The sequence below is a fragment of the Triticum aestivum genome, chromosome 7B, assembly GCF_018294505.1.
Source record: "Triticum aestivum cultivar Chinese Spring chromosome 7B, IWGSC CS RefSeq v2.1, whole genome shotgun sequence".
NCBI lineage: Eukaryota > Viridiplantae > Streptophyta > Magnoliopsida > Poales > Poaceae > Triticum > Triticum aestivum.
Window position 1 is genome coordinate 529,264,908 of NC_057813.1, and position 23,727 is coordinate 529,288,634.

Here is a 23,727-nt window from a genome sequence, read left to right on the forward strand (position 1 = left end):
CGTTACCGCCTCGTCGCCGCACCGCCTCGCCCCATCGTTGCAACCTCCACCGCACCACCCCGTCACCGCAACCTCTGCCGCACCGCCCTGCCTCATCGCCGCAACCTCTGTAGCATCGCCCTGCCTCGTCGTCACACCGCCCCGCCCCACCGTCGCCATGCCGCCGAGGAAGGCCCCGAAGAGCAAGACAGGGTTCTTCGGCACGAGGGCGAAGCCCTCCGGCAACTTCAGGGTGGAGTTCAGCGACGCCGGCCATCGCTTTTGACTCGACACCTACCCCACCGTCCACAAGGCCGCGCGTGTCTATGACGTGGCAGTGTGGCGTGCCGGGAGGCCGAGGAACGACCTCAACTTCCCGGAGATCGAGACCCAGGCGGATGCGGAGTTGCTCATGCCGAGAGGCATTCGCATGGAGGAGATCACGACAAAGAAGATGAAGAAGAGGCCCACCATTGACATTAGTCCCGGCGATAGCAGCGACGCGGTGATGGCGAGGTTCGTGCGTGAGCATCCAGAGCATGTGCAGGCTGAGCAGGAGTTCTTCTGGAAGCGCGACGCGGAGAAGAAGAAGAAGAAGAAGAAGAAGAAGAAGAAGAAGAAGAAGAAGAAGAAGAAGAAGAAGAAGAAGGATGAGGCAGGCCCCTCGACGGTGATCCCCGTTGAGTCTGACTCGTTGGATTGGGGTGAATCGGAGGAGGAGGACGAGGGGTGCGATGACCTGGACAAGGATGAGTTATGGGCGCAGTTTTCACACCTTCCGATGATGAGTAGTTTTATTATCTTCAGTGTAGTTCAAGTAGTAGTTTGAAGTAGTAGTAGTAGTAGTAACTTGATGAATGTAGTAGTTTGAATTAGTTGAAGTAGTAGTTGAATTATGTTTAATTGTGTTTAGAACTATGCTTAATTATGTTTGAAATGAAGTAGTAATAGTTGAATGAGAGTGGATTTTTGGAACCCGGGTGTATTGGAGGACCTTATTTTAAATACTTTGAAAACCACATTTAAGGTTTAAAAAAATCTGAAAAAAATTCTACGTGATCATATGGATGTATATTACACATGTGTAAAGTTTGGTGATAAAATAAGTAAATATGCGACCTATACAAAAATGACAAAATGGTGATTTCCAAATAGTGAATAATGCATACGCTGTTCATCTTTCCAAAATCACGATTTTATCATTTTTGTGTAACTCACATGGTTACTTATTTCAGCATCAAAAGTTACACATGTGTAATATACATTCATATAAATATGTTGATTCGTTTTCAGAATTTTTTGAAACTTCAAAACAACATTTTGGCACAGTTCAAAAAATAGGGCTCGAATGCACCCGGGTTCCAAAGTGACTTTTTGTAGTTGAATTTGCTATGTTTGAATTACATGTTTTTTTTGCATAGTTTGAATTACATGTTTGAAATGAAGTACTAGTTGAAGACTTGAAGTATAGGAAAAGTGTGCACCGGATACGCAACTCTCCCCCGTCTCCCCGTAAAAAAAAAAAACTCACTCTCTTGGTCTCTCTTCCCCGAAGCCGTCATGGCTTCCGCTGCCCCCTGCCCTCCGGCCGCCGGCACCACCGTCACCAGAGCCAGCAACAGCAAGCCACCGACCGCCGGATCACACGCCAACCTCCTCCCCGCTTCTACCTCCTCCGCGTCCCGTCTTCACCTCCCCCGCCTGCCCCCGCCACCTCCCCTCTCGTGCGACAACCACGCCCCCGTCCCCGCCACCACCTCCACCGTCTCCAGGAACCCCATCACCGCCACCCTCCACCCGTCCGATGACTCCCTCGCCGCCATGTCTCCGCGCGAGCAGACCGCCCTTCTCTCGCGGCAGCGCCACTGGCGACGCGCCCACGACCTGTTCGACCGCGTGCGCGCGCTCCCAGGCTACGCGCCCAACCCTGTCCACTACAGCGTGCTCCTCCGCCACCTTGCCCGCGCGCGCCGGTATCCCGAGCTCCGCCGCGTCTGGCTCATGATGTCCCAGGAAGACGCCATCCCGCCCTCCAATCCAGCCTACGCCGCGCTCGCCGATGCCCTCGCCAAGGCCGGTTCGGCACGGGAATCCCTCCTGCTTCTGCTGCACATGCGCGCACTGGGTGTTGCCCCCGACGAGATATCCATGAACACCTTCGTCCGTATCCTCAAGAACAGTGGCCGCTACATGGACGCGCTCGTCCTTTTCAATAACTGGTGCATTGGCAGGTTCGATGTTGAGTTTCTTGATCTTGAATATAGAGCGGTTGATTTACACGGACCAATGAAATTCTTGATAGACGACGTGTTTCATGATAAACTTGATTTTGCTGGTGCACTGGTCATTCAGGAAGTTCCTAGGAAGCCAAAGCTTGTGGAAACTTATAACACGATGATCGATCTTTATGGAAAGGCCGGGAGGCACAAGGATGCAATGGACATGTTTGTGGACATGCTGGCTTATCAGGTTATGCCAGACATATGTACGTTCAATATAATGATTTATGGATTTGGGTCATGTGGCAGCGTCAAGGAGGCAGAGGTGCTGCTAGCTAACATGGTCGTCAGGGGGGTCACTCCAGATATTAGGACATATAATGTGATGATGACGCTGTTTGCGTCAATGGGGGATGCGGAGGGAGTTTTGAAATACTACCATCAAATTGGGAGGATCGGGTTATGTGCTGATGCTGTGAGCTATAGGATTGTGCTACAGGTGCTATGTGAGAGGAAGTTGGTGCGTGAAGCAGAAGATGTGATAGAAGGAATTATCAAGTCTGGCACTAGCATTCATGAACAGTCCATGCCAGTTGTCATGAAGATGTATATTGATCAGGGATTGCTTGATAAGGCAAATGCATTCTTTGAAAGGCATTGCAGAGGCGAGGAGGTCTCATCCAAGAATTTTGCTGCCATCATGGATGCGTTTGCAGATAGGTGTCTTTGGGAAGAAGCCGAGCATATTTTCCACTGTGATAGAGGGATTGGGGGCAAGAGGGAGATAGTGGAATATAATGTGATGGTCAAGGCTTATGGTTTAGCAAGAAAGTATGATAGAGTCATTTCTCTACTTGAGAACATGAAGGGCTGTGGCATATCACCAGATGAGTGCACTTACAATTCCTTAATTCAGATGTTTTCTGCCGGTGGATTTCCACACAGAGCTAAGAAGCTCTTGCATACAATGAAGGACACAGGATTTAAACCGGTGTGTGACACATACTCTGCTGTTATGAGAGCTTATTCTCGCAATTCCTTGGCATCTGAAGCTATAGATCTGTACAGTGAAATGAAGGCCTCAGGTGTTGAACCAAATGTGGTTGTTTATGGTTTGCTGATTAATATGTTTGCGGAGACAGGACAAGTGGAGAAGGCACTGCACTATGGCAACTTGATGGAAGAATCTGGAATCACTCCAAACCATATTGTCTTAACTTCGGTTATCAAGGCCTACAGCAAGATCAATTGCTGGAAGGAAGCACATGGTTTGTATACAAGGATGAGGAACATGGATGGTGGCCCTGATATCATTGCCTCGAATACCATGCTAAACCTGTATGCAAAACTTGGGATGGTCATTGAGGCTAAGGCAATCTTTGACAATTTGAGGAGAAATAATCAGGAAGATGATGTTTCATACATTATCATGATGTTTCTCTACAAGAACATGGGCTTGCTTAATGAGTCCATTAAGATTGCTCATGAATTAGATAATTCAGGCTTACTATCTGACTGTGCTGCATACAATGCTGTTATGGCATGTTATGTGGCCAAGGGCAACTTGAGAGATTGTGCAGACCTGGTGCAAAAAATGGTGGAAGATAACATCTTTCCAGATGCGTCAACCTTTCAGATGATATTTTCTGCAGTGAATAAAATTAATATTTCATCAGAGGAAGTTTTGCAGTTAGAATCAGCATACAGTGATGGCAGGAGTTCTGCCAAGCATGCTATACTTGCATTCTTGTTTTCCATGGCCGGCATGCATGCTGCTGCATTAAATGTCTGTGAGCAACTTCCAAAGCCTGAGTTGACAATTGATCCATGTGCATACAATGTTGCCTTCAAGGTGTATGCTTCCTGTGGGGAGGTGGATAAAGCTTTCAGTTTGTTCATGCGGATGCATGCTTTAGGGCTAAAACCAGACACTGTTACTTGCATTGATTTGTCAACTTGTTATGGGATATCTGGAATGTCAGAAGGCATGAGAAGGATAAGTGGTCTTCTTGCATACAGAAACAGTGAGTTTAGTAAGTCTTTACATAAAGCACTGGTTTCCTATAGAGAAACTGGAAGCAATGATCTTACTTCTCAGTTAGTCAACAAATGAGATGTTAAGATAGTTCACCTCGTGTGACCTGGTAAGCTCACAAGGTGATGATGACTTTGTTGTGGACTTCCTGGTCTAACTTTGTTGTGGTAATGTAATTGATTATTGGAGGTGACACATATTTGCTTCAAGATATAAAAGAAGGGGATCAGAAATATTAATGAGATTGCCGATTGAAGTTAAGGGTCTGGGCATGCCCATGGCTGATGGCTCCATGCTAAGTGTGGACAACTGCCGCATGGAAACTGCAATTCTCTGGATGAAGGCATTCTCAAGTCCATCTGTGTGGTGACTGACGTCATAGAGTCTCTTGTGAAGCGAGTGTTTGTGGCCGAGTCTGAAACTGCTAATGAGAAAGGACTGTGAGGATTAGGTTGAAAGAGATCAGGAGGAAGACCACACAGGTTGAGTCCATGTCGGTGACAGTCGAGGAGATGTAGAAATTTGCAGTGGGTAAAAATGGTATGCTGAATGAAATCTTATAGGGTTGAAGATGTGGGGCTGGAGACCACACGACAGAGGCAGCGCACTGCTGAAAATGAGCAGGAGCTTAATCATGTGAAGAATGACTTTGACTCGCTCAGAACTTATGTCAGCACACTTGTTAATGTTAGAGAAAATCTTTTTCCGTCGAAGAAGCAATTTGAGACAATGGAGAAGATTTTTGACAGGTACTTTCACAAGTCTCATGTTGTTTCTAGTAATTACATCCTGTCTGAATGTATTGTGATGGGTTCATTTTCCTTGCCAAACTCTTATAAGAAAATGACAGATGAAAGAAGAGTAGAAATAGTTCATTTTAACCTCCCAATTTTGAACAAAGCAGCAGCAGTAACCATTCATTCCATAAATTCTGGCATGCATGTTATGATGTGCTTCTATTGTCACATGATACTTTGACGCATCAGTTTGGTAGACTGGTAATTACCATGATTATCATCTTAACAATATATTCAATCAGCTATGCATCGAACTATGTAATACGGTCAGCATTAGTATCTTTGAGATGCAAAACAAAAATAGTCATGATGCTAATGTTCTTCTGGGTTTCATCTCCATAAGAGTGGCTGAGTTTTGATGTTGGCTCGCCAAGACTATCACGACCCTCCTCCTTTACCCAGGCTTGGGACCGGCTATGTTGAGACAACATAGGCGGAGTTACCATGAGTTGGTTTCGAGAACTTGTGGGTTTCATCTCTAGCCTATCCCCAATTTGTTTGGGACTAAAGGCTTTGTTGTTGTTGTAGTATATATGATGCTAATGCTGTGTTAGTACTATATATGTGATTTTCTGCTGGCAATTCCAGTTTATTTTTTACTAAATGAGCCCTATCTTTTCTATGGACTTTAGGGCACACAACCATATACTAGTATATTATGATTAGCACTTAAATGGCATGACTAGATTTCTCTCTGTATCACATTTGTTATCAGTTTCTTCACCCACTTCATTGTCTGTGAGAGATCTGGGTAGAGGTTTGTATATGCCTTTTTAAAGTTACGTTGGCTATATATATTGCAACCATCGGTTAAAACAGTTAATACTCCTCTATCACTTGATATCTGATGGAGGCTGTTGCCACATAAAATGTTTTAAGTAGATTCAAATTCAATGCACTGATCTCCTAAACGCAGCAGTTTTATGCTTCGATTGTGTCCCAACTGTTTTTTGATATTTATAGTGGTCAACAAGATGCAGATAGACTTGGGCAAGTCTAGAAGTCTGACTTTCTGCTGGTTCTGCCTTTGCACAGAAAGAAGCCGAGGTCCAGAAGGACTAGCCAGCTCGAGACTGAGAAAGCACAGAAAGAAGCCGAGGTCCAGAAGGCGATTGAGGAAAATGTTAGGCTACATGCCATGGTCGACAAGAAGGATGTCCAGCTCCAGGCGATGAGCGAGCAGTGCAAGTTCATGGATTTGAACCATCCAAACTGGTGGAAGACAGGCACACCAGATAAGAAACCTGCACTTGTCCAACTGATGTCACTTACAGTTACATTGCCGCTGCAGCGGAAAATACATTATATCCCTGGATGTCCCAAATAACCGATGGTGATACAATGTTCCTGGGCCTGTGATTCGTGGCGCGAAACCAAATCGTGAACTGTTGTTATCTTAGATGTGGTGTGTCACAATAGCAACCCTCACATACATTTGTTGTATCTCGAGTGTGTAAAGGCTGGGCGCATTTGTCCGGTTGGTTTCACAAGTCCATAGAGACGGCACAGCACTTTGGGGATGCTTTGTTTGAACTTTGCTGTTACGTTATCTGGCAGTGGAACCCGTAGAAATGTACTCCCTTCGTCCCAAAATTCTTGTCTTAGATTTGTCTAGATGCGGATGTATTCCGTATTTAAAAAAATCTAAGACAAGAATTTTAGGACGGAGGGAGTATAATATAAGACGTTTTTGCAAGCTATTATGGGATGGAGGGAGTATAGTCGTAGCTGCGTTCGTCCTTCCGGCCTGAACGATATAATTCAGCTGCTGTTTTACTGTTGGCGCTGTTAAAATAATCGAAACGTTTTGCATATACTCGCTTCCACTCTCTTGAGCTCGTCTTTCCGTAGCTGTGCCTCTACGCAATGTTTCACCACTTTTGGTTGGAGTTAAGCAGGTTGAATCAAGCATTCCTTTGTGCTTTAAGATTGGTGTGGCCCTTGAGGTGTGATACACAGATGACATCCATATATGACAAAATATTTGCTGAGTTGTTTTCGCACTTTCTGTTGCAAACTTTAGTTCAATGTTGATGATGTAGAAATTGTTTTTTTTGCAAGGATAATGTAGAAATTGTTTGCTATACATCATTAACAGTAACGAATGTTTTTGTACTCATCTGTTTCATCTATTTATTAACATTTATGTTACCAAATCAGTGCCATTAGATTCGTAATTAAATATATTTTCACATCATATACAATTATTAATATGATTGGAAATTTATAGTATTTTTCATAAATTTAGTCGAACTATATAGCACTTGGCTTAGAACAAAGTTAATATAGTTTTAAAAAAAGGTTCATATACAGAGCAATAAAAAGGAATGGAGTACTACAAGTCTTCCAGTTTTGGATAGAGAAAAATGTGCACGATAGACCTAGACCTAGCGGGCCCCACCTGTCAGAGGGTCTACAGCGCGGATCACGCTCCCCGGACACCAAATTGAATGTGCCAAAACCAAAGCAACAAACCCGAGGAAAAAAGAAATGGAAAATCCAGCACGGCAAGGTATGACGACGCCGGCCTCCATGTCACTAGAGGCCGTGGACCTCGTGGCATGGGCAGCAACTCTCAGCCAACTCCCTCTGCTCCTCCTACTAGTAGCCACACCACGTCCACCCCCCGGAAAAACCCACGCGCCCAAGACCAGCAGCACCACCACCTCCTCCCTCTCCCTCCATCCTGATCCGATCTGACTGAGCCGGCCATGGCGGTTAGGGTTTGGCTCTCCGCCTTCCTCCTCGCCTTCCTCCTCGCCTTCCTCCTCGCCGCCTCCCCCTTCGCCCAAGGTAACCACGCGTCCCTCTCGGTCTCCGCCGCCCAGATCCGCTCCTCTGTCTGGTACTCTCGGGAATTCCGCGTCGGGGCGGCGCTAGATCCGCCGGCTGCGCGCCGATTTGGAGCGAGCGCTGGAGCCGATCGGGCCCTGTAGGGTGTGGTGCTGGTCGGGCTGGAATTTGAAGCGGGCCGGTTTTAGGCGGGTTAGTTAGATCGCTCCGCTCGCCTGGATATAGCGCGCGGCGTAGGTGCGGTGCGTCGGAGCGCGGTCTTGGATGCGGCCGGCTGAGGCTAGAGACCCGGTTTGTTGGTGGGGGGTTTGGGGGCGAAATTTAAACGAGGACGCTATTTTGAGCGCGTGCATGTTCTAGCCGTGCTTGCATGTTGCGGCAGTGAATCTTCGTGGGAATTTAGCAGCTTCTGAAATGTTCCGAGCTCTCTATACTTTATGGGTTAGCAATTCAGGGGTATATTGGTGTAGTGGTTACTCGGTTCTAATTTTTATATACCACAGTTAAATGCTGTAACTAGGCAAATTAATTGGTCCCAACAAGCAGTTTGAAATTTGCAATTTACTTTACTCTTTTTGATGAATAGGAGATCAAACTTAGTAGCACGAGTGCTCTCGTGTGGTGTTCTGTTTTTAGCAATCAAGACTCCCAATTGATGCTTCAAGTCATTTTCCTTCCATGTGTCATCTAAGACTGATTGAAATGTTTCTTCTCTTCCTACAGTTGCTAGAGCTCAGTCTGAGGAAGATGCTGCTATGCAAGAAGTTGTTGATGGGGCTGATCTAGGATATGTGGGTGACGATACTCCGGTTTCCAGTGAAGAGCCTTTAAGCCCTGCTCCTGGTGTGGAGACTGTTTGTGTCTTCCCCAAAAATGCTGGGAAAAGTAAGTTAATAGTATGCAATTTTGTTGAGTCTCTTCTTCCATGACCAGTCATGAGAATTGTATATAACCATCTCTAAGCAACTGGAATTATGTACCTTGATATTCAATATGATATGACCATGTATGTTTGCCACTCATTGTACTTTCAGAAGATTATAAACTTGTTACTTTTATTGAGCTGATGAAAAGATTCCATGAATTATGTAGAGTTTTGTATGTATTTACTATTTGCATACTAAAATATGAATTACTTCTAGAGCAACCATTTATGTTGAAAGTTTGTTCCCATCTTTCTTGAGTTCAGAAATCAATAATATGTCCATCTTTTTATTTGGTTGCAGTTGTACCAGCGGGTGAAGAAACTGAGCTCTTGGTTGGCCTGCAAAATGAGGGTAACTAAGGCTGTTTTCTCCAACTTGCGATTCTTTTCTCTAGCACCTACATTTACTACTAGGCTTGGATTGTGGTGTGCTTGGGACTACTCAGTGGAAGTTCTCTTTCTTTTATGCACATGCGTGCTGCCAGTTTTTTTTTTTTGCTTTATGTCTAACTTACTGCAAATTCATCTACATTTGGTTGGTATGCAATGTATGAGATTGTTTGAGTAGTTCAGTACTTCTGTTCTCTGTCATCCTTGCTTGTATGTTTCTACAGAGCTACTTTTACGTAAACCGCATATTTTTGATAGAATCACAATTTTTCTGCACTGAATATTTTATTACCATGCTAGTTCCTGTTGATCGCGCTCACACTTGTATATTGTGTTTACAGGTGAATCAAATTTGAATGTGGTTGCTGTCCATTCAACCCTGCATCTTCCTTATGATCATAAAATGTATGGACAAAACCTTACAGTTCAGGTGAGGAAACATATGGTTTTGTTGCTTGCTGAGTTATGTTCTATGCTAGCTGAAGTAACTGAAACTCTCATTTGTCAATTATGGATCATCTTAATTGTCGTACTCAGTCATCATTTACTTAATTCTGATTGCCCAAGAACTTGTTTTTACCTTCGGAAGACTGAGAAATAATTATAGCCCTGGATTGGATGGGTGTGACCCCTAGTGGAGTAGGGTGCAGGGTAGCAAGGGTGTGTGTGAAGCGGAAGGAGCTAATGGCCATCGTGTGGGCAGGGTGCAGGGTAGCAAGGGTTCTAGAAATGTTTGAATCCTACTATGATTTGGCAATCTCATTTCTGAAACTATTAACATGGAATTAGTCGAGTGTGTGGACATAAAGTGATCGCCACGTGTTTATACTTTACCGAGCCAATCATGTTTTTAAACAGTCAGAACCATTCTCGCTGAAGATTTCATGTCTTCTTTCTTGCAGAGTTTCTACAATGCATCAGTTCCTGTCTCTGTGCAAGCAACCTTTCCCTATACATTTGCCGTGAGCAAATTCTTGCAGGTTTCAATTCTCAAGCTTACTATTTTCTTTACCTTTGGAACAACTAAAGACTGAAGATGCCTCTCATAAAAAGAGAAGATGCTCATTTCTTACTTCATGAAGGTCTGATGCTTGTCCCCTTGCAGCCTGGAGCATATGATCTTGTTGGTTACATTGTGTACGAGATTGATCAGCACCCTTATCAGAACGTATTCTACAATGGCACCATTGAGGTTGTTGAGGTCGGAGGGTTACTGAGTGTTGAATCTGTGTTCCTTATTACCCTTGGAATTGCACTTCTTGGTCTCCTAGGATTGTGGGCTTATGGTCAAGTGCAACAGCTCTCGAAGGTAATCCTCTTTTGACAGTGATATGCTATGCTGAACTAGTGAACTGAACCCTGAGATTGTTCATTCGCATTCCCCTACTTTATGTTTCTGTAGTGCTATTTTTTTTTCTTTTTCTTCTGGAAATATGAGATATCCATTGTGGAATCATCTGAACAGCTAATCCAGGCTACTTCCTGGTGACTGCTTAGGAGCTAAAAAGCACGGACACGGGGACGGAAAGCCGGGGATACGCATACGGGGATACGGGATACCGCATTTTTTAAAAACAGCCATTCGGGGATACGGCGAGTATATATAAAATAAAATAGAAATATGCCATATAATATGCAACTAAGAGAGAAAATTAATGAGAAAGAGATCATAATAGAGGATAGTGCCCCATTTGGTGTGTCTTTTATCAAGTGATGATTGATTGATCCTCATCCCCCCATGTCATGTTGTCATTGCAAGCTGCATCTGTCTTGCAAAACACATCAAACACAGACAGTACAGAAGATTAGAAGACAAGACATAATTGGAAGACAATGCAAGCATGGGCAGCAGCAGCACAAGCATGAGCGGCAGCACAAGCAAGCAGCAAGCCAGCAAGCAACATCCAGCTTCCCGCAAAAAAAAGCAAGCAACATCCAGCAGCACAAGCAAATCTGAAGAATAAAAGAGGAAGAGGTTGAGGAAAGAGGAGAGGGGAGAGGCTGCTGTGTTACCTGCGAGGCTTGGGGTAGCACCAGTGGTCGCCGGTCGAATCCAGGCGTCGTCGCCGCCGGCGGCGGCGGCGGCCTCGATCCAGGAGGCTGGCGGCGCGGGGAGGCTGGGAGGGAGCACCTCATCCTTGAGACGAGAGCGTGCGGGAGTTCCTGCAAGTAGGTTATGTATACTGGGTTGGGCCGAGGCTGTTTTGGGCCAGGCCGTGTCCCAAACGTATCCCGCACGTGTCCTGCCGTATCCCTGTGTTTTTTTCTTTTTTCAAAATCGAAATTCGGGGGATACTGCAAAGTTCGCGTATCCCGCCGTATCCCCGTATCCTGCCGTATCAGAACGGTAGTTCGGCACTTCCAGCCGTGTCCATGCTTTGTAGCTTAGGAGTCCCTAAGATCCTGTAGCTGATTTAGCAGGATCGCATGCTTTGAGATGCATAATTGTTATTTAGCTCTCGTCTCAGTGTTGTGTATTTATTCTATATACTTGTTTATGTGATGTAGAAAACAAAGAAAGGCCCCAAGGTGGAACTCGGAACTGGAACAACTGATGCCAACATGGACGAGTGGCTGGAGGTATCATTCGACCTCCACCAATATATCTTTGTTCAGCTGAGTCCGGTGCTAAAGCTTATCGATATAACACCAATCTGTTCTGCCTTGCAGGGTACCGCGTTTGCAAAGGACAAAGCCAAGAAAAACAAATAGATTCGAGGTTGCTGGGCCTAGCTAGACATTTCAGGATCTAGAATGAGACAAATCGAGGGCAGCCCTTCACAAGTAACCTGGATAGATGAGAGAGCGGAGGTGTTTGAACTAGTCTCGTGGCTGCACACCTTGATGACACCATTTTCGACCTTGCTGTGTACTTTACAGATAGTTTTCCTTGAAACACAATTTTGTTGAAGGTATATGTTATCTATGGGATTTCTGATCTTATTTGATCTTAGAGCTGCGTGGTTTCACATACACTTACCGTTATGGCATTAGCATTTCTTCGGTTTGGAGGTCAGCGTACTGTTTTTCATTTGATTATCTTCTCATTCTTATAAAACAGTATTGGCCAGCTGCCTTAGATTTCTTCATAGTTTGAGGTCTGTCCTTGCTCCAAGAGATTTGCAACGGTTGTGTACCTTGTTTAATGATTATTAATATCTCATCCTCGACCAGTCTTCAGCAAACTAATACTAAGCGTTTATTTTGATCGTGGGTTTAATGCAATCTTTTCAATGCGCCGCCCCAGCTGAACCGTGAGCGAGCTCAGAGCCTCAGACTACAATGTGTGTCATGACAGGTAAAGCACATCAGCGTATTTCCTACGCTGCAGGACCACATAAATCCGGGTCTCGTTTCATCATCGTGCGATTATATTTGCACTATAACGGCAGCTCGGAAGCTATACACCAAACCGCCACTAAACGTACGGACACAGCTGCCATCCAATGCAGCGACTCGAATTCCTGCAAATCGGCACCAAACCGAGGGAAGATTTTGAGCGTCCGGACCTCCCCCTCCTGCTTTGTATCCGCTCCCTCCTAGACTGGTGCTACCGTTGTACCGCCTTGCCGGAGTCCGTTGTCGTTCCATCCCTTGTTTGTCCGCCACCCACCCAGGTATGGTCTACTCCCTAGGCGTGATTTGCCTTTCGTTTCATCCCTTGTTTGTCCGCCACCCACCCAGGTATGGTCCGCTCCCTAGGCGTTTTTTGCCTTTGCAGATGTTGTCCATGGCGGACACCACGCGTGACGATTGGCCAAATGCAACAACTTAACGGATTCGTCCTAGATGAGGATGAAAGGTGACGAGAGTGGTCCTTGCAGACGTAGAGCGTGCGGAGAAACAAGTTCTCAATTTCAAGGGACCAATCAAGAGATATCGAGTGTTGAACCGGAATAGGGCACAGGGGGCATTTGATGCTGATGGACGACTACTTTGTCCCTGATACCCTATTTGCGAACCATTTTTGTCGGCGCTTTCAGATGCGGTCGGCGCTTTCAGATGCAGATATATGTTTCCGATCGCTCTATAATGGTGTTTGAACTTAAGATGATTACTTTATCTTGAAGGACACCGTTGGAACCATTGGCTTCTATGGTTATCAGAAGTGCACAACTGCATTGGGGCCTATGGCATGACCGCAAATTCGTGGGACGAGTACCTCCGGATATACAAAAGCACATGCGGAAATGACATGGTCATGCTTGCTATTGCGATGGTAAAGGTGTTTGGACTACAGTACTTCAGAGAACCAGTTGTCGCAGACACCAAAAAGCTCATGACACTCTTGGAGGAAAGAGAGTGGCCAAGTATGCTCGGATCCCTTGATTGCACGCAATCAAAATTGAAGAAATGCCCATCTGTTAAATAGGAGGATTATCGAGGTCATGTTAAGAAGCCTAATATCATTCTTGAAGTAGTTGCATCACAAGACCTCTGGATTTCACACTTTGGCATGCCCGGGTCTCACAATGGCATCAACGTGTTGCAACCATCCCTATTGTTCTCTATGTTGAATGCGGGACAAGTCCTCTGTGCAACTATACTCTCAATGGTCATGACTACAATATGAGGTATTATCCGGTTGATGGTATTTATGCTCCGTGGATGCTACTTGTGAGCTGTGTTGGGATTTCCTCGAAGAAGGAGAGAATGATGCAGTACAGTAGAGACAAGTATTTTTATCAGTTATGAAACCAAGATTATCAATCCAGTAGGAGAACCAATCAACACTATGTAAACAACACCTGCACACAAACAACAAATACTTGCAACCCAACACGTAGAGGGGTTGTCAATCCCTCCACGGTTAGAAGCAAGATTAAATTGTATAATGTTTGATAGATATACCTCACAAAAAACAAAATAAAAAAAATAAAAAATCGCAGCAAAGTTTTTTAGTTTTAATATATGATAAAAGATAGACCGGAGGGGGGGGGGCATAGTTTTCACTAGAGGCTTCCCTCGAGAAAGTAGCATACGATGGTAAACAAATTACTGTTGGGCAATTGATAGGAAAGCAAATAATTATGACGATATCCAAGGCAATGATCATAGATAGGCATTGTTAAAGAGAAACGAGAGAGGGAGACAGAGAAGTAAAAGTGAATTCTTGTTCTCATTGATGATGGGTTACACATATATATAGCCCCCGAAGGGGTGTCTTCGAAGGGACACGAGGCAACTACCTCCTTTAGAAAAAGTAGGGATTAATAGGATTAATTAAATCCTAACACTCCCCCTAATCCATGCTTGTCAGTGTAAGTATCATCATCTTGAGAAGCTCCTCCAAAAACCCTGTGGGAAAAATATGAGGAGATAGGTGTTCCATATTATGCTAAAACTCCTTCAAATCCAGTGGGAAAAATAAGGAGAGAATGATGCAACATATAATGGTTATTGTCTCTTTTAACTCAATACGAGAAAACCCATAGAGTTTAGAGAACAATAAATATGTCGTATATACTTTCCTAAAAACCCCGGTGGGGAAAACAAAAAGTATGACATATGATCTCATATTGATATTACCTCATTAAAAACCTTTATGAGAACCTGTAAAGTAAACTCATGAAGGGAAAAAGAGTATAATATGATGCATTGAATAGGAACAATTCAGGAAGATACTCCCCCTGATTCTTGCAAAAATACGGCTAAGTCGGGTATTTCCCAAGGTGACTGCTCGCGATTTCCCAATGCGGCTAAGTCGGGTATTCCAATATCCCGGTCATTGTATGCACTATGACCTGGGTTGGGGGAGGTTTCCCGTCCACTGGGTGTATACTACCCATTAGGTATCTGCCAACGTGAAGTTGACTTGCATTTACTGATTCACAGGCCTTGATATCTTTGCTTGCGAGAAGCTGAATCCTGATGTACTTCTGTCATACATCTCCCCCTATTGCTTTGAACGGGGAGTGGAGTGGATTTTGTTGGTACCTCCACTCTTTCAGGCATGTAGGATTGTGTGACACCTTTATAGTCAGTAAATGAATCTGGCAGGTTATTTGCAATATGTTGTAAATCTTCTGAACACATGGTTCAGCTCTTTGATTACGTGGATATGAGGCAGAAATGTGTTGAACATTCCACTAATTTCCTGGCATTCTTTATGGTACTTGAATTCTCCCCCTAATGCATGGAAATATTCCTCATTGAATCAACATACCGGCCTTGAATAACCCCCCATGTGAGGGGCTTGAGGTATTGACGGTAATACAGTTATTCCTCACATAGATCCCAACTATATGTTGAGGGGCCAATGATGTATGTCGGGGTGATGATATCGGTGTGTAACCGAATTACCGCAGATAGGAAATACTTGGTAGATTTCCACGTATCAAAGATAGAGGGGAATAAAATTATGCAGTTTGGTCATGAGCGTGTAAAACTCCATGACTCCAACGTAAAGTTGGTAAGTTGCAATTTGGAAGTAAAGATCATGCAATGAGCTCATTTCTTTGGATGGGATTCTACCAAACCATTTTGAGTCTAGACATTAGGACAAAACTTCCTGGCATTCTTTATGGTACTTGAATTCTCCCCCTAATGCCTGGAAATATTCCTCATTGAATCAACATACTGGCCTTGAATAACTCCCCATGTGAGGGGCTTGAGGTATTGACGGTAATACAGTTATTCCTCACATAGATCCCAACTATATGTTGAGGGGCCAATGATGTATGTCGTGCTGATAACGTGTTAAAGAGAAACGAGAGAGGGAGACAGAGAAGTAAAAGTGAATTCTTGTTCTCATTGATGATGGGTTACACATATATATAGCCCCCGAAGGGGTGTCTTCGAAGGGACACGAGGCAACTGCCTCCTTTAGAAAAAGTAGGGATTAATAGGATTAATTAAATCCTAACAGGCATCACGTGCAAGATTAGTAGACCGACTCCTGCCTGCATCTACTACTAGTACTTCACACATCGACCGCTATCCAGCATGCATCTAGTGTATTAAGTTTATGAAAAAACAGAGTAATGCCTTAAGCAAGATGACATGATGCATGCGAGATAAACTCACGTATGAATAGACTCCATCTTGTTACCCTTAATAGAAATGATACATACGTGTCATTTCCCTTTTTGTCATTGGAATTGAGCACCGCAAGATCGAACCCATTACAAAACACCTTTTCCATGGCAAGATAAATCAATCTAGTTGGCCAAACCAAACCAATAAATCAGAGAAGAAATACGAAGCTATATTAATCATGCATAAAAGAGCTTAGAGAAAACCCAGATAATATTCATGGATAGATCTGATCATAAACTCAAAATTCATTGGATCCCAACAAACACACTGCAAAAAGTCATTACATCAAATAGATCTCCAAGAACACCAAGGAGAACATTGTATTGAGAATCAAAAAGAGAGAAGAAGCCATCTAGCTACTAACTATGGACCCATAGATCCGTGGTAAACTACTCACACATCATTAGAGGGGCAGTAAGGATGATGAAGAACCCCTCAGTGATTGAATCCCCCACCAGCGGAGTACCGGAAAAGGCCTCCAGATGAGATCTCTCGAGAATAGAGGCTTGCGGCGGAAAAAGTATTTCTTGGACTCCCTGGTAGGTTTCCTGATTTTAGAGTATTTATAGAGGTGGAGTTAGGTCAAACGGAGGCCCGTGGGCCCCACTATGTACCAGGGCGTGCCCTGGTGCCTAGTGGGCCACTCCCTCATCTTCTCGTTCCTTCCTTAAGCTTCCACAGTCTCTTATTGCCAGAAAAAAATCTCCAAAAAGTTTTGTGGCATTTGGACTTCGTTTGGTACTGATATTCTGTAAAGTAAAAAACAAGCAAAAACAACAACTGACACTAGGCACTAAGTTAGCAGGCTAGTCCCAAAAAATGATATAAAGTTGCTTGTAAATGTATATAAAACATCCAAGATTGATACTATAATAGCATGGAATAATAAAAAAATTATAGATACATTGGAGACGTATCTATGGACGACCTTCTCAATATCATCTCCGAGCCAAGTACTCAGAAAGGGCTCATTTTGCCCAAAGACAAGAAGCTAGAAAGGATGTGGAGAGGGAATTTGGCGTTACAAGTCCGTTTTGTAGTTGTTCGTGGACATGCTAAACAATGAGAGTCATAAACATTGTTGGAGGTGATGAATTATTATGTGATCATGCATAACATGATTGTGGAGAATGAGGGTGAAGGAGTTGACAAAGGTCTGGAATTTGAGCACATTGATCCTACCCAACTTCCAGAGAAGAACCTGATAACATTTCAAGATTATATCCAAATGCATCAACGTATTCGACATCAAGTTACTCACAAGCAACTTCAAAATGATCTGGTTAAGCATCTGTGGACGCTTAAAGGAGAGAACTAGAACATAAGTGAAACTTTAATCCAAGTTTGAACTATTTTATTCAAAAACTTAATGGTTGGATTGTAATATTTGTATTTGAACTATTGTTGCATATGTATATTTGCACTACTTTATGCTATATATCTTAGCTATTTTGGGTGTTGCCGACATAGGAAAATTAAAACAAGGATGGATGTTTGGTGCATAGGGTTGAATGGCTGGCTCATGTATAGGTGGACGTTTAGTGTGTCCATTTGGTGTACATAGTTGGAGATTCCCTAAGTATACTATACATACCTAATTGTACTTGGTATATTATGTTTGTAAATAAATGACAAATGGTGTCCTAAGAAACATGTTGTTTAACTTCTCTACTTTGAGACACCCTTGTTTACGTCAATTACAGCCTATGGTTTATTTATTTTTGCCTATATTTGTCCTTCCTCCAATTTCTCAACATGATCCTCTCCCCCATTTTGTTTTTCCTTTCTGAAAGTGCAACTAATCCCTAGGTGGTTTTGGTAATTCTTAACAACATATAGCTCATTGAACTAATACTCTTTCAAGATGATCATTTCAGAAAGTTTAATGATTGGCATGGCATGGACTAGAGATGTGGACCCCTCAAAATGCTAAGAACACATATTGGCAAAAGCTCAAGACTCTACATTTTCATTTTAGTGATCCAAGATCACATTGAGTTCATAGGAAAAGCCAATACTATTAAAAGGGGATGAGGTGTTGCTTAATGGATTAGTTGCTCAAAATGCTTAGTGGTATGCTCCAAAAACCCTCAACCACTTTCTCATACATATGTCCTAAACCTAAAGTCAAACTCGACCCCACCGATTTGATCTATCCGGCGCCACCGAGTTCATTTGACATAGACACTGCCACAAACCCTAATCACTTCGGTCTCACCGATAGGGATCTCGGTCTCACCGAGATGGGATTGTAAACTCTCTGTTTCCCTTCGTAACATTTCGGTCTAACAGAAATGAGCGATCGGTCCCACCGAGTTCGCAATGCAAACTCTCTGTTTCCTTTTCATAATGTTTCGGTCTCACCGAAATGAGCGATCGGTCCCATCGAGTTTGCCCGACCAACTCTCTGTTTGCCTATTACTGAAATCGGTCCCGCCGAGTTCATGTGATCGGTCTCACCGAGATCAAGTTATGGCCTAACCCTAGCACATCGGTCCAACCAAGTTGATGTTGTCGGTCCCACCGAAAAGCCTAACGTTCACATTTTGAACTGAATCGGTCTGACCGAGTTTCACTATTCGGTGTCACCAAGTTTGGGAATTTGTGTGTAACAGTTAGATTTTGTGCGGAGGCTATATATACCCCTCCACCCATTCTCCATTCATGGAGAGAGCCATCAGAACATGCCTACACTTCCATTATTCATTTTCTGAGAGAGAACCACCTACTCATGTGTGATATGTCCATTTGCATCATGCTTTTATATCGATATTTATTGCATTATGGGCTGTTGTTACATGTTATATCACAATACTTATGCCTATTCTCTCTTATTTTACAAGGTTTACATGAAGAGGGAGAATGCCGGCAGCTAGAATTCTGGGCTGGAAAAGGAGCAAATATTAGACACCTATTCTGCACAACTCCAAAAGTCCTGAAACTCCACCAAAGTTATTTTTGGAATTAATAAAAAATACTGAGCGAATAAAACACCAGACGGGGGCCACCCTCTGTCCATGAGGGTGGGGGGCGCACCCTACCCCCCTTGCGCGCCCCCTACCTCGTGGGCCCCCTGGCAGCCCTCCGGTGGCCATCTTCTGCTATATGAAGTCTTTTACCCTTGAAAAAAAAATCATAAGCAAGCTTTCAGGACGAGACACCGCCGCCATGAGGCGGAACCTTGGCGGAACCAATCTAGGGCTCTGGCGGAGCTGTTCTGCCGGGGAAACATCCCTCCGGGAGGGGGAAATCATCACCATCATCATCACCATCTCCTCTCAAACCCTAGTTCATCTCTTGTATCCAATCTTTGTCCCAAAACCTCAGATTGGTACCTGAGGGTTGCTAGTAGTGTTGATTACTCCTTGTAGTTGATGCTAGTTGGTTTATTCAGTGGAAGATCATATGTTCAGATCCTATATGCATATTAATACCCCTCTGATTATGAACATGAATATGATTTGTGAGTAGTTACGTTTGTTCCTGAGGACATGGGAGAAGTCTTGCTATAAGTAGTCATGTGAATTTGGTATTCGTTCGATATTTTGATGAGATGTATGCCGTCTCTCCTCTAGTGGTGTTATGTGAACGTTGACTACATGACACTTTACCATTGTTTGGGCCTAGAGGAAGGCATTGGGAAGTAATAAGTAGATGATGGGTTGCTAGAGTGACAGAAGCTCAAACCCTAGTTTATGAGTTGCTTCGTAAGGGGCTAATTTGGATCCATATGTTTCATGCTATGGTTAGGTTTACCTTAATACTTCTTTTGTAGTTGCTGATGCTTGCAATAGGGGTTAATCATAAGTGGGATGCTTGTCCAAGAAAGGGCAGTACGCAAGCACCGGTCCACCCACATACCAAATTATCAAAGTAAGGAATGCGAATCATATGATCGTGATGAAAACTAGATTGACGATAATTCCCATGTGTCCTCGGGAGCGCTTTTCTCTATATAAGAACTCGTCCAAGCTTGTCCTTTGCTACAAAAAGGATTGGGCCACCTTGCTGCACCTTATTTACTTTTATTACTTGTTACCCGTTACGAATTACCTTATCACAAAACTATCTGTTATCGATAATTTCAGTGCTTGCAGAGAAAACCTTACTGAAAACCGCTTGTCATTTCCTTCTGCTCCTCGTTGGGTTCGACACTCTTACTTACCGAAAGGACTACGATAGACCCCCTACACTTGTGGGTCATCAAGATTATTTTCTGGCGCCGTTGCCGGGCAGTGAAGCGCCTTTGGTAAGTGGAAATTGGTAAGGAAAAATTTATATAGTGTGCTAAAATTTACTGTCACTTGTATGATCATTCACACTTTGTCTTGGTGATGAGTGCATATTCCATATTCTATCATTTAGAGCACTCCATCAAGATGTATGTGACATGGAAGAGTAACCCATGATCGTAATCGATTGTGCATTTGCATTCAAAAGCAAATTCTAAAAAATGCACAAATTTAGCGGGAGCTCTTGCTTATCACATACTTCTCAAAGCGACGATGTATTTCATTCTTATTATCATTTGTCGAAGCTTTGATCTATATGTTGTCATCAATTACCAAAAAGGAGGAGATTGAAAGTGCAACTAATCCCTGGGTTGTTTTGGTAATTCTTAACAACATATAGCTCATTGAACTAATACTCTTTCAAGGTGATCATTTCAGAAAGTTCAATGATTGGCATGGCATGGACTAGAGATGTGGACCCCTCAAAATGCTAAGGACACATATTGGCAAAAGCTCAAGACTCTACATTTTCATTTTAGTGATCCAAGATCACACTGAGTCCACAAGAAAAGTCAATACTATTAAAAGGGGATGAGGTGTTGTTTAATGGCTTACTTACTCAAAATGCTTAGTGATATGCTCCAAAAACCCTCAACCACTTTCTCATATCCACATATGTCCTAAACCTAAAGTCAAACTCGGCCCCACCGATTTGATCTATCCGGCGCCATCGAGTTCATTTGACATAGCCACTGCCATAAACCCTAATCACTTCAATCTCACCGATAGGGATCTCGATCTCACCGAGATGGTATTGCAAACTCTCCGTTTCCTTTCGTAACATTTCGGTCTAACCGAAATGAGCGATCGGTCCCACCGAGTTCACAATGCAAACTCTCTGCTTCCTTTTCATAACGTTTCAGTCTCATCGAAATGAGCGATCAGTCCCACCGAGTTTGCCTAACCAACTTTGTGTTTGCCTATTACTGAAATCGGTCCCGCCGAGTTCATGTGATCGGTCTCACCGAGATCAAGTTATGCCCTAACCCTAGCACATTGGTCCCATCGAGTTGATGTTGTCGGTCCCACCGAAAGGCCTAACATTTGCATTTTGAACTGAATCGGTCTGACCGAGTTTCACTATTCGGTCTCACCGAGTTTGGAAATTTGTTAATAATGGTTAGATTTTGTGTGGAGGCTATATATACCCCTCCACCCATTCTCCATTCGTGGAGAGAGCCATCAGAATTTGCCTAGACTTCCATTATTCATTTTCTGAGAGAGAACCACCTACTCATGTGTTGAGACCAAGACATTCCAATCCAACCACAAGAATCTTGATATCAAGCCTTCCCCAAGTTGCTTTCCACTCAAATCATCTTTCCACCATAGCCAAATATGTGAGAGAGAGTTGAGTGTTGGGGAGACTATCATTTGAAGCACAAGAGCAAGGAGTTCATCATCAACACACCATCTATTACCTTTTGGAGAGTGGTGTCTCCTAGATTGGTTAGGTGTCATCTATTACCTTTTGGAGAGTGGTGTCTCCTAGATTGGTTAGGTGTCACTTGGGAGCCTTCGTCAACATTGTGGAGTTGAACCAAAGAGTTTGTATGGGCAAGGAGATCGCCTACTTCGTGAAGATCTACCCAAATGAGGCAAGTCCTTCGTGGGCGATTGCCATGGTGGGATAGACAAGGTTGCTTATTCGTGGACCCTTCATGGGTGGAGCCCTCCGTGGACTTGCGCAGCCGTTACCCTTCATGGGTTGAAGTCTCCATCAACGTGGATGTACGATAGCACCACCTATTGGAACCACAGCAAAAATCTCTGTGTCTACATTGCGTTTGCTTCCTCCAAACTCCTCCCTTTACCTTCATATGCAATGATTTACATTCTGCTGCTATACTCTTAGAATTGCATGTGTAGGTTGATTGCTTGACTAGTGCTAAGTTGCTAAAATCTGCCAAGACTTAAAATTGGGAGAAGGCTAGATTTTTATTTGGTCAGGTAGTCTAATCACCCCCCTCTAGACATACTTTCGATCATACAAGTGGCATCAGAGCTTTGGTCCCGATTTTCCTTGATTCCCATAGCTTTGGTGATCATAGCCTTGGTTTCACAACCTAGGAGAGTATGGCATCTAGCGAGGGAAATTACCACCATAGAGGTCCTTACTTTGATGGTACTAATTTTACTAGTTGGAAGCATAAGATGAAAATGCATATTCTTGGACATAACCCCGCCGTTTGGGCCGTTGTGTGTATTGGCTTGCAAGGTGAATTCTTTGATGGGAGAGAACCAAACCGTGAAGCTACCGCGGAAGAATTGAAGATGCTGCAATACAATGCTCAAGCTTGTGATATCCTCTTCAACGGACTGTGCCCCGAAGAATTCAACAAAATCAGCCGTCTTGAGAATGCAAAGGAAATTTGGGATACTTTGATTGATATGCACGAAGGTACCGACTCCGTCAAGGAATCCAAGTTGTATGTGCTTCAAAGTGAGCTTGACAAGTTCAAAATGAAGGATGGTGAAGGTGTCCCTGAAATGTACTCTTGGCTTGCTCTCATCACAAATGAGATTGCCGACTTAGGAAGTGAAGAGATGACCGACAAATTCATCATCAAGAATATCCTAAGAGCCTTGGATGGAAAATATGATACTGTGTGCACTTTGATCCAAATGATGCCAAATTACAAAGATCTCAAGCCAACCGAAGTCATTTGAAGAATTGTTGCTCGTGAGATGTCACTCAAGGATAAAGAAGAGCTTCACAACAAGTCTAGTGGTGATTACAAAGCCTCATGTGATGCTCCTACATCATCAAGTGAGAAACAAGCCTTCAATGAATAATTGAGCTTAACGGTGAAGAACTTTAACAGGTTCTACAAGAGTAGAAGCAAGGAAAGGAGTTCCAAGTCAAGGTCCTACAATGACAAAAGATCTTCTAGTTGTGAGCGAAATTGCAACAATTGTGGAAGACCCGGACACTACTCCAATGAGTGTACGACTCCCTACAAAAGAAGAGAAGACTCAGCTAAAAGGAGAAGCAAAAGGTAAGAATCACCTCCAAGGGAGAGAAGGAGTAGAGATGATCACTATGAACGAAGAACCTCTCGCAGAAGCAAGGATTCGGAAAGGAAGGACAAGTCATCAAGGAGCTACAAAAAACGAAGACATCAAGCTCATGTTGGTGAATGGGTATCCAGTTCTGACTCCAATCACCACTCCAAGAGAAGTTATCACTCCGACTCCGAATATACTCAAGATGAAGGTGTTGCCGGTCTAGCACTTGTGTCAACCAACTCCTATGCCA

At 43.6% G+C, this 23,727-nt stretch overlaps 2 protein-coding genes across 2 annotated transcripts; both read left to right on the top strand.

The window, feature by feature from the left end:
- Positions 1 to 1,475: 1,475 nt before the first annotated feature.
- Positions 1,476 to 6,579, top strand: LOC123160145 (pentatricopeptide repeat-containing protein At1g73710). Its single transcript, XM_044577962.1, has 2 exons — positions 1,476 to 4,982; positions 6,066 to 6,579. Exon 1 carries the CDS (start codon positions 1,540 to 1,542, stop codon positions 4,309 to 4,311), a length of 2,772 nt encoding a protein of 923 aa, XP_044433897.1. The 5' UTR covers positions 1,476 to 1,539; the 3' UTR covers positions 4,312 to 4,982; positions 6,066 to 6,579.
- Positions 6,580 to 7,514: 935 nt separating this feature from the next.
- LOC123160146 (translocon-associated protein subunit alpha) lies at positions 7,515 to 12,091 on the top strand. The gene is made up of 8 exons (XM_044577963.1): positions 7,515 to 7,823; positions 8,547 to 8,708; positions 9,050 to 9,100; positions 9,480 to 9,568; positions 10,041 to 10,118; positions 10,244 to 10,447; positions 11,647 to 11,718; positions 11,809 to 12,091. Exons 1-8 carry the CDS (start codon positions 7,742 to 7,744, stop codon positions 11,848 to 11,850), a joined length of 780 nt encoding a protein of 259 aa, XP_044433898.1. The 5' UTR covers positions 7,515 to 7,741; the 3' UTR covers positions 11,851 to 12,091.
- Positions 12,092 to 23,727: the final 11,636 nt, after the last annotated feature.

Excerpts from the sequence above, each read along its gene's own strand:
- LOC123160145 (XM_044577962.1), top strand. The coding sequence starts at position 1,540 with ATGGCTTCCGCTGCCCCCTGCCCTCCGGCCGCCGGCACCACCGTCACC.
- LOC123160146 (XM_044577963.1), top strand. The coding sequence starts at position 7,742 with ATGGCGGTTAGGGTTTGGCTCTCCGCCTTCCTCCTCGCCTTCCTCCTC. Across the intron at positions 7,824-8,546 it reads CGCCTCCCCCTTCGCCCAAG|TTGCTAGAGCTCAGTCTGAG; the intron begins GTAACCACGCGT and ends CTCTTCCTACAG. Across the intron at positions 8,709-9,049 it reads CCCCAAAAATGCTGGGAAAA|TTGTACCAGCGGGTGAAGAA; the intron begins GTAAGTTAATAG and ends ATTTGGTTGCAG.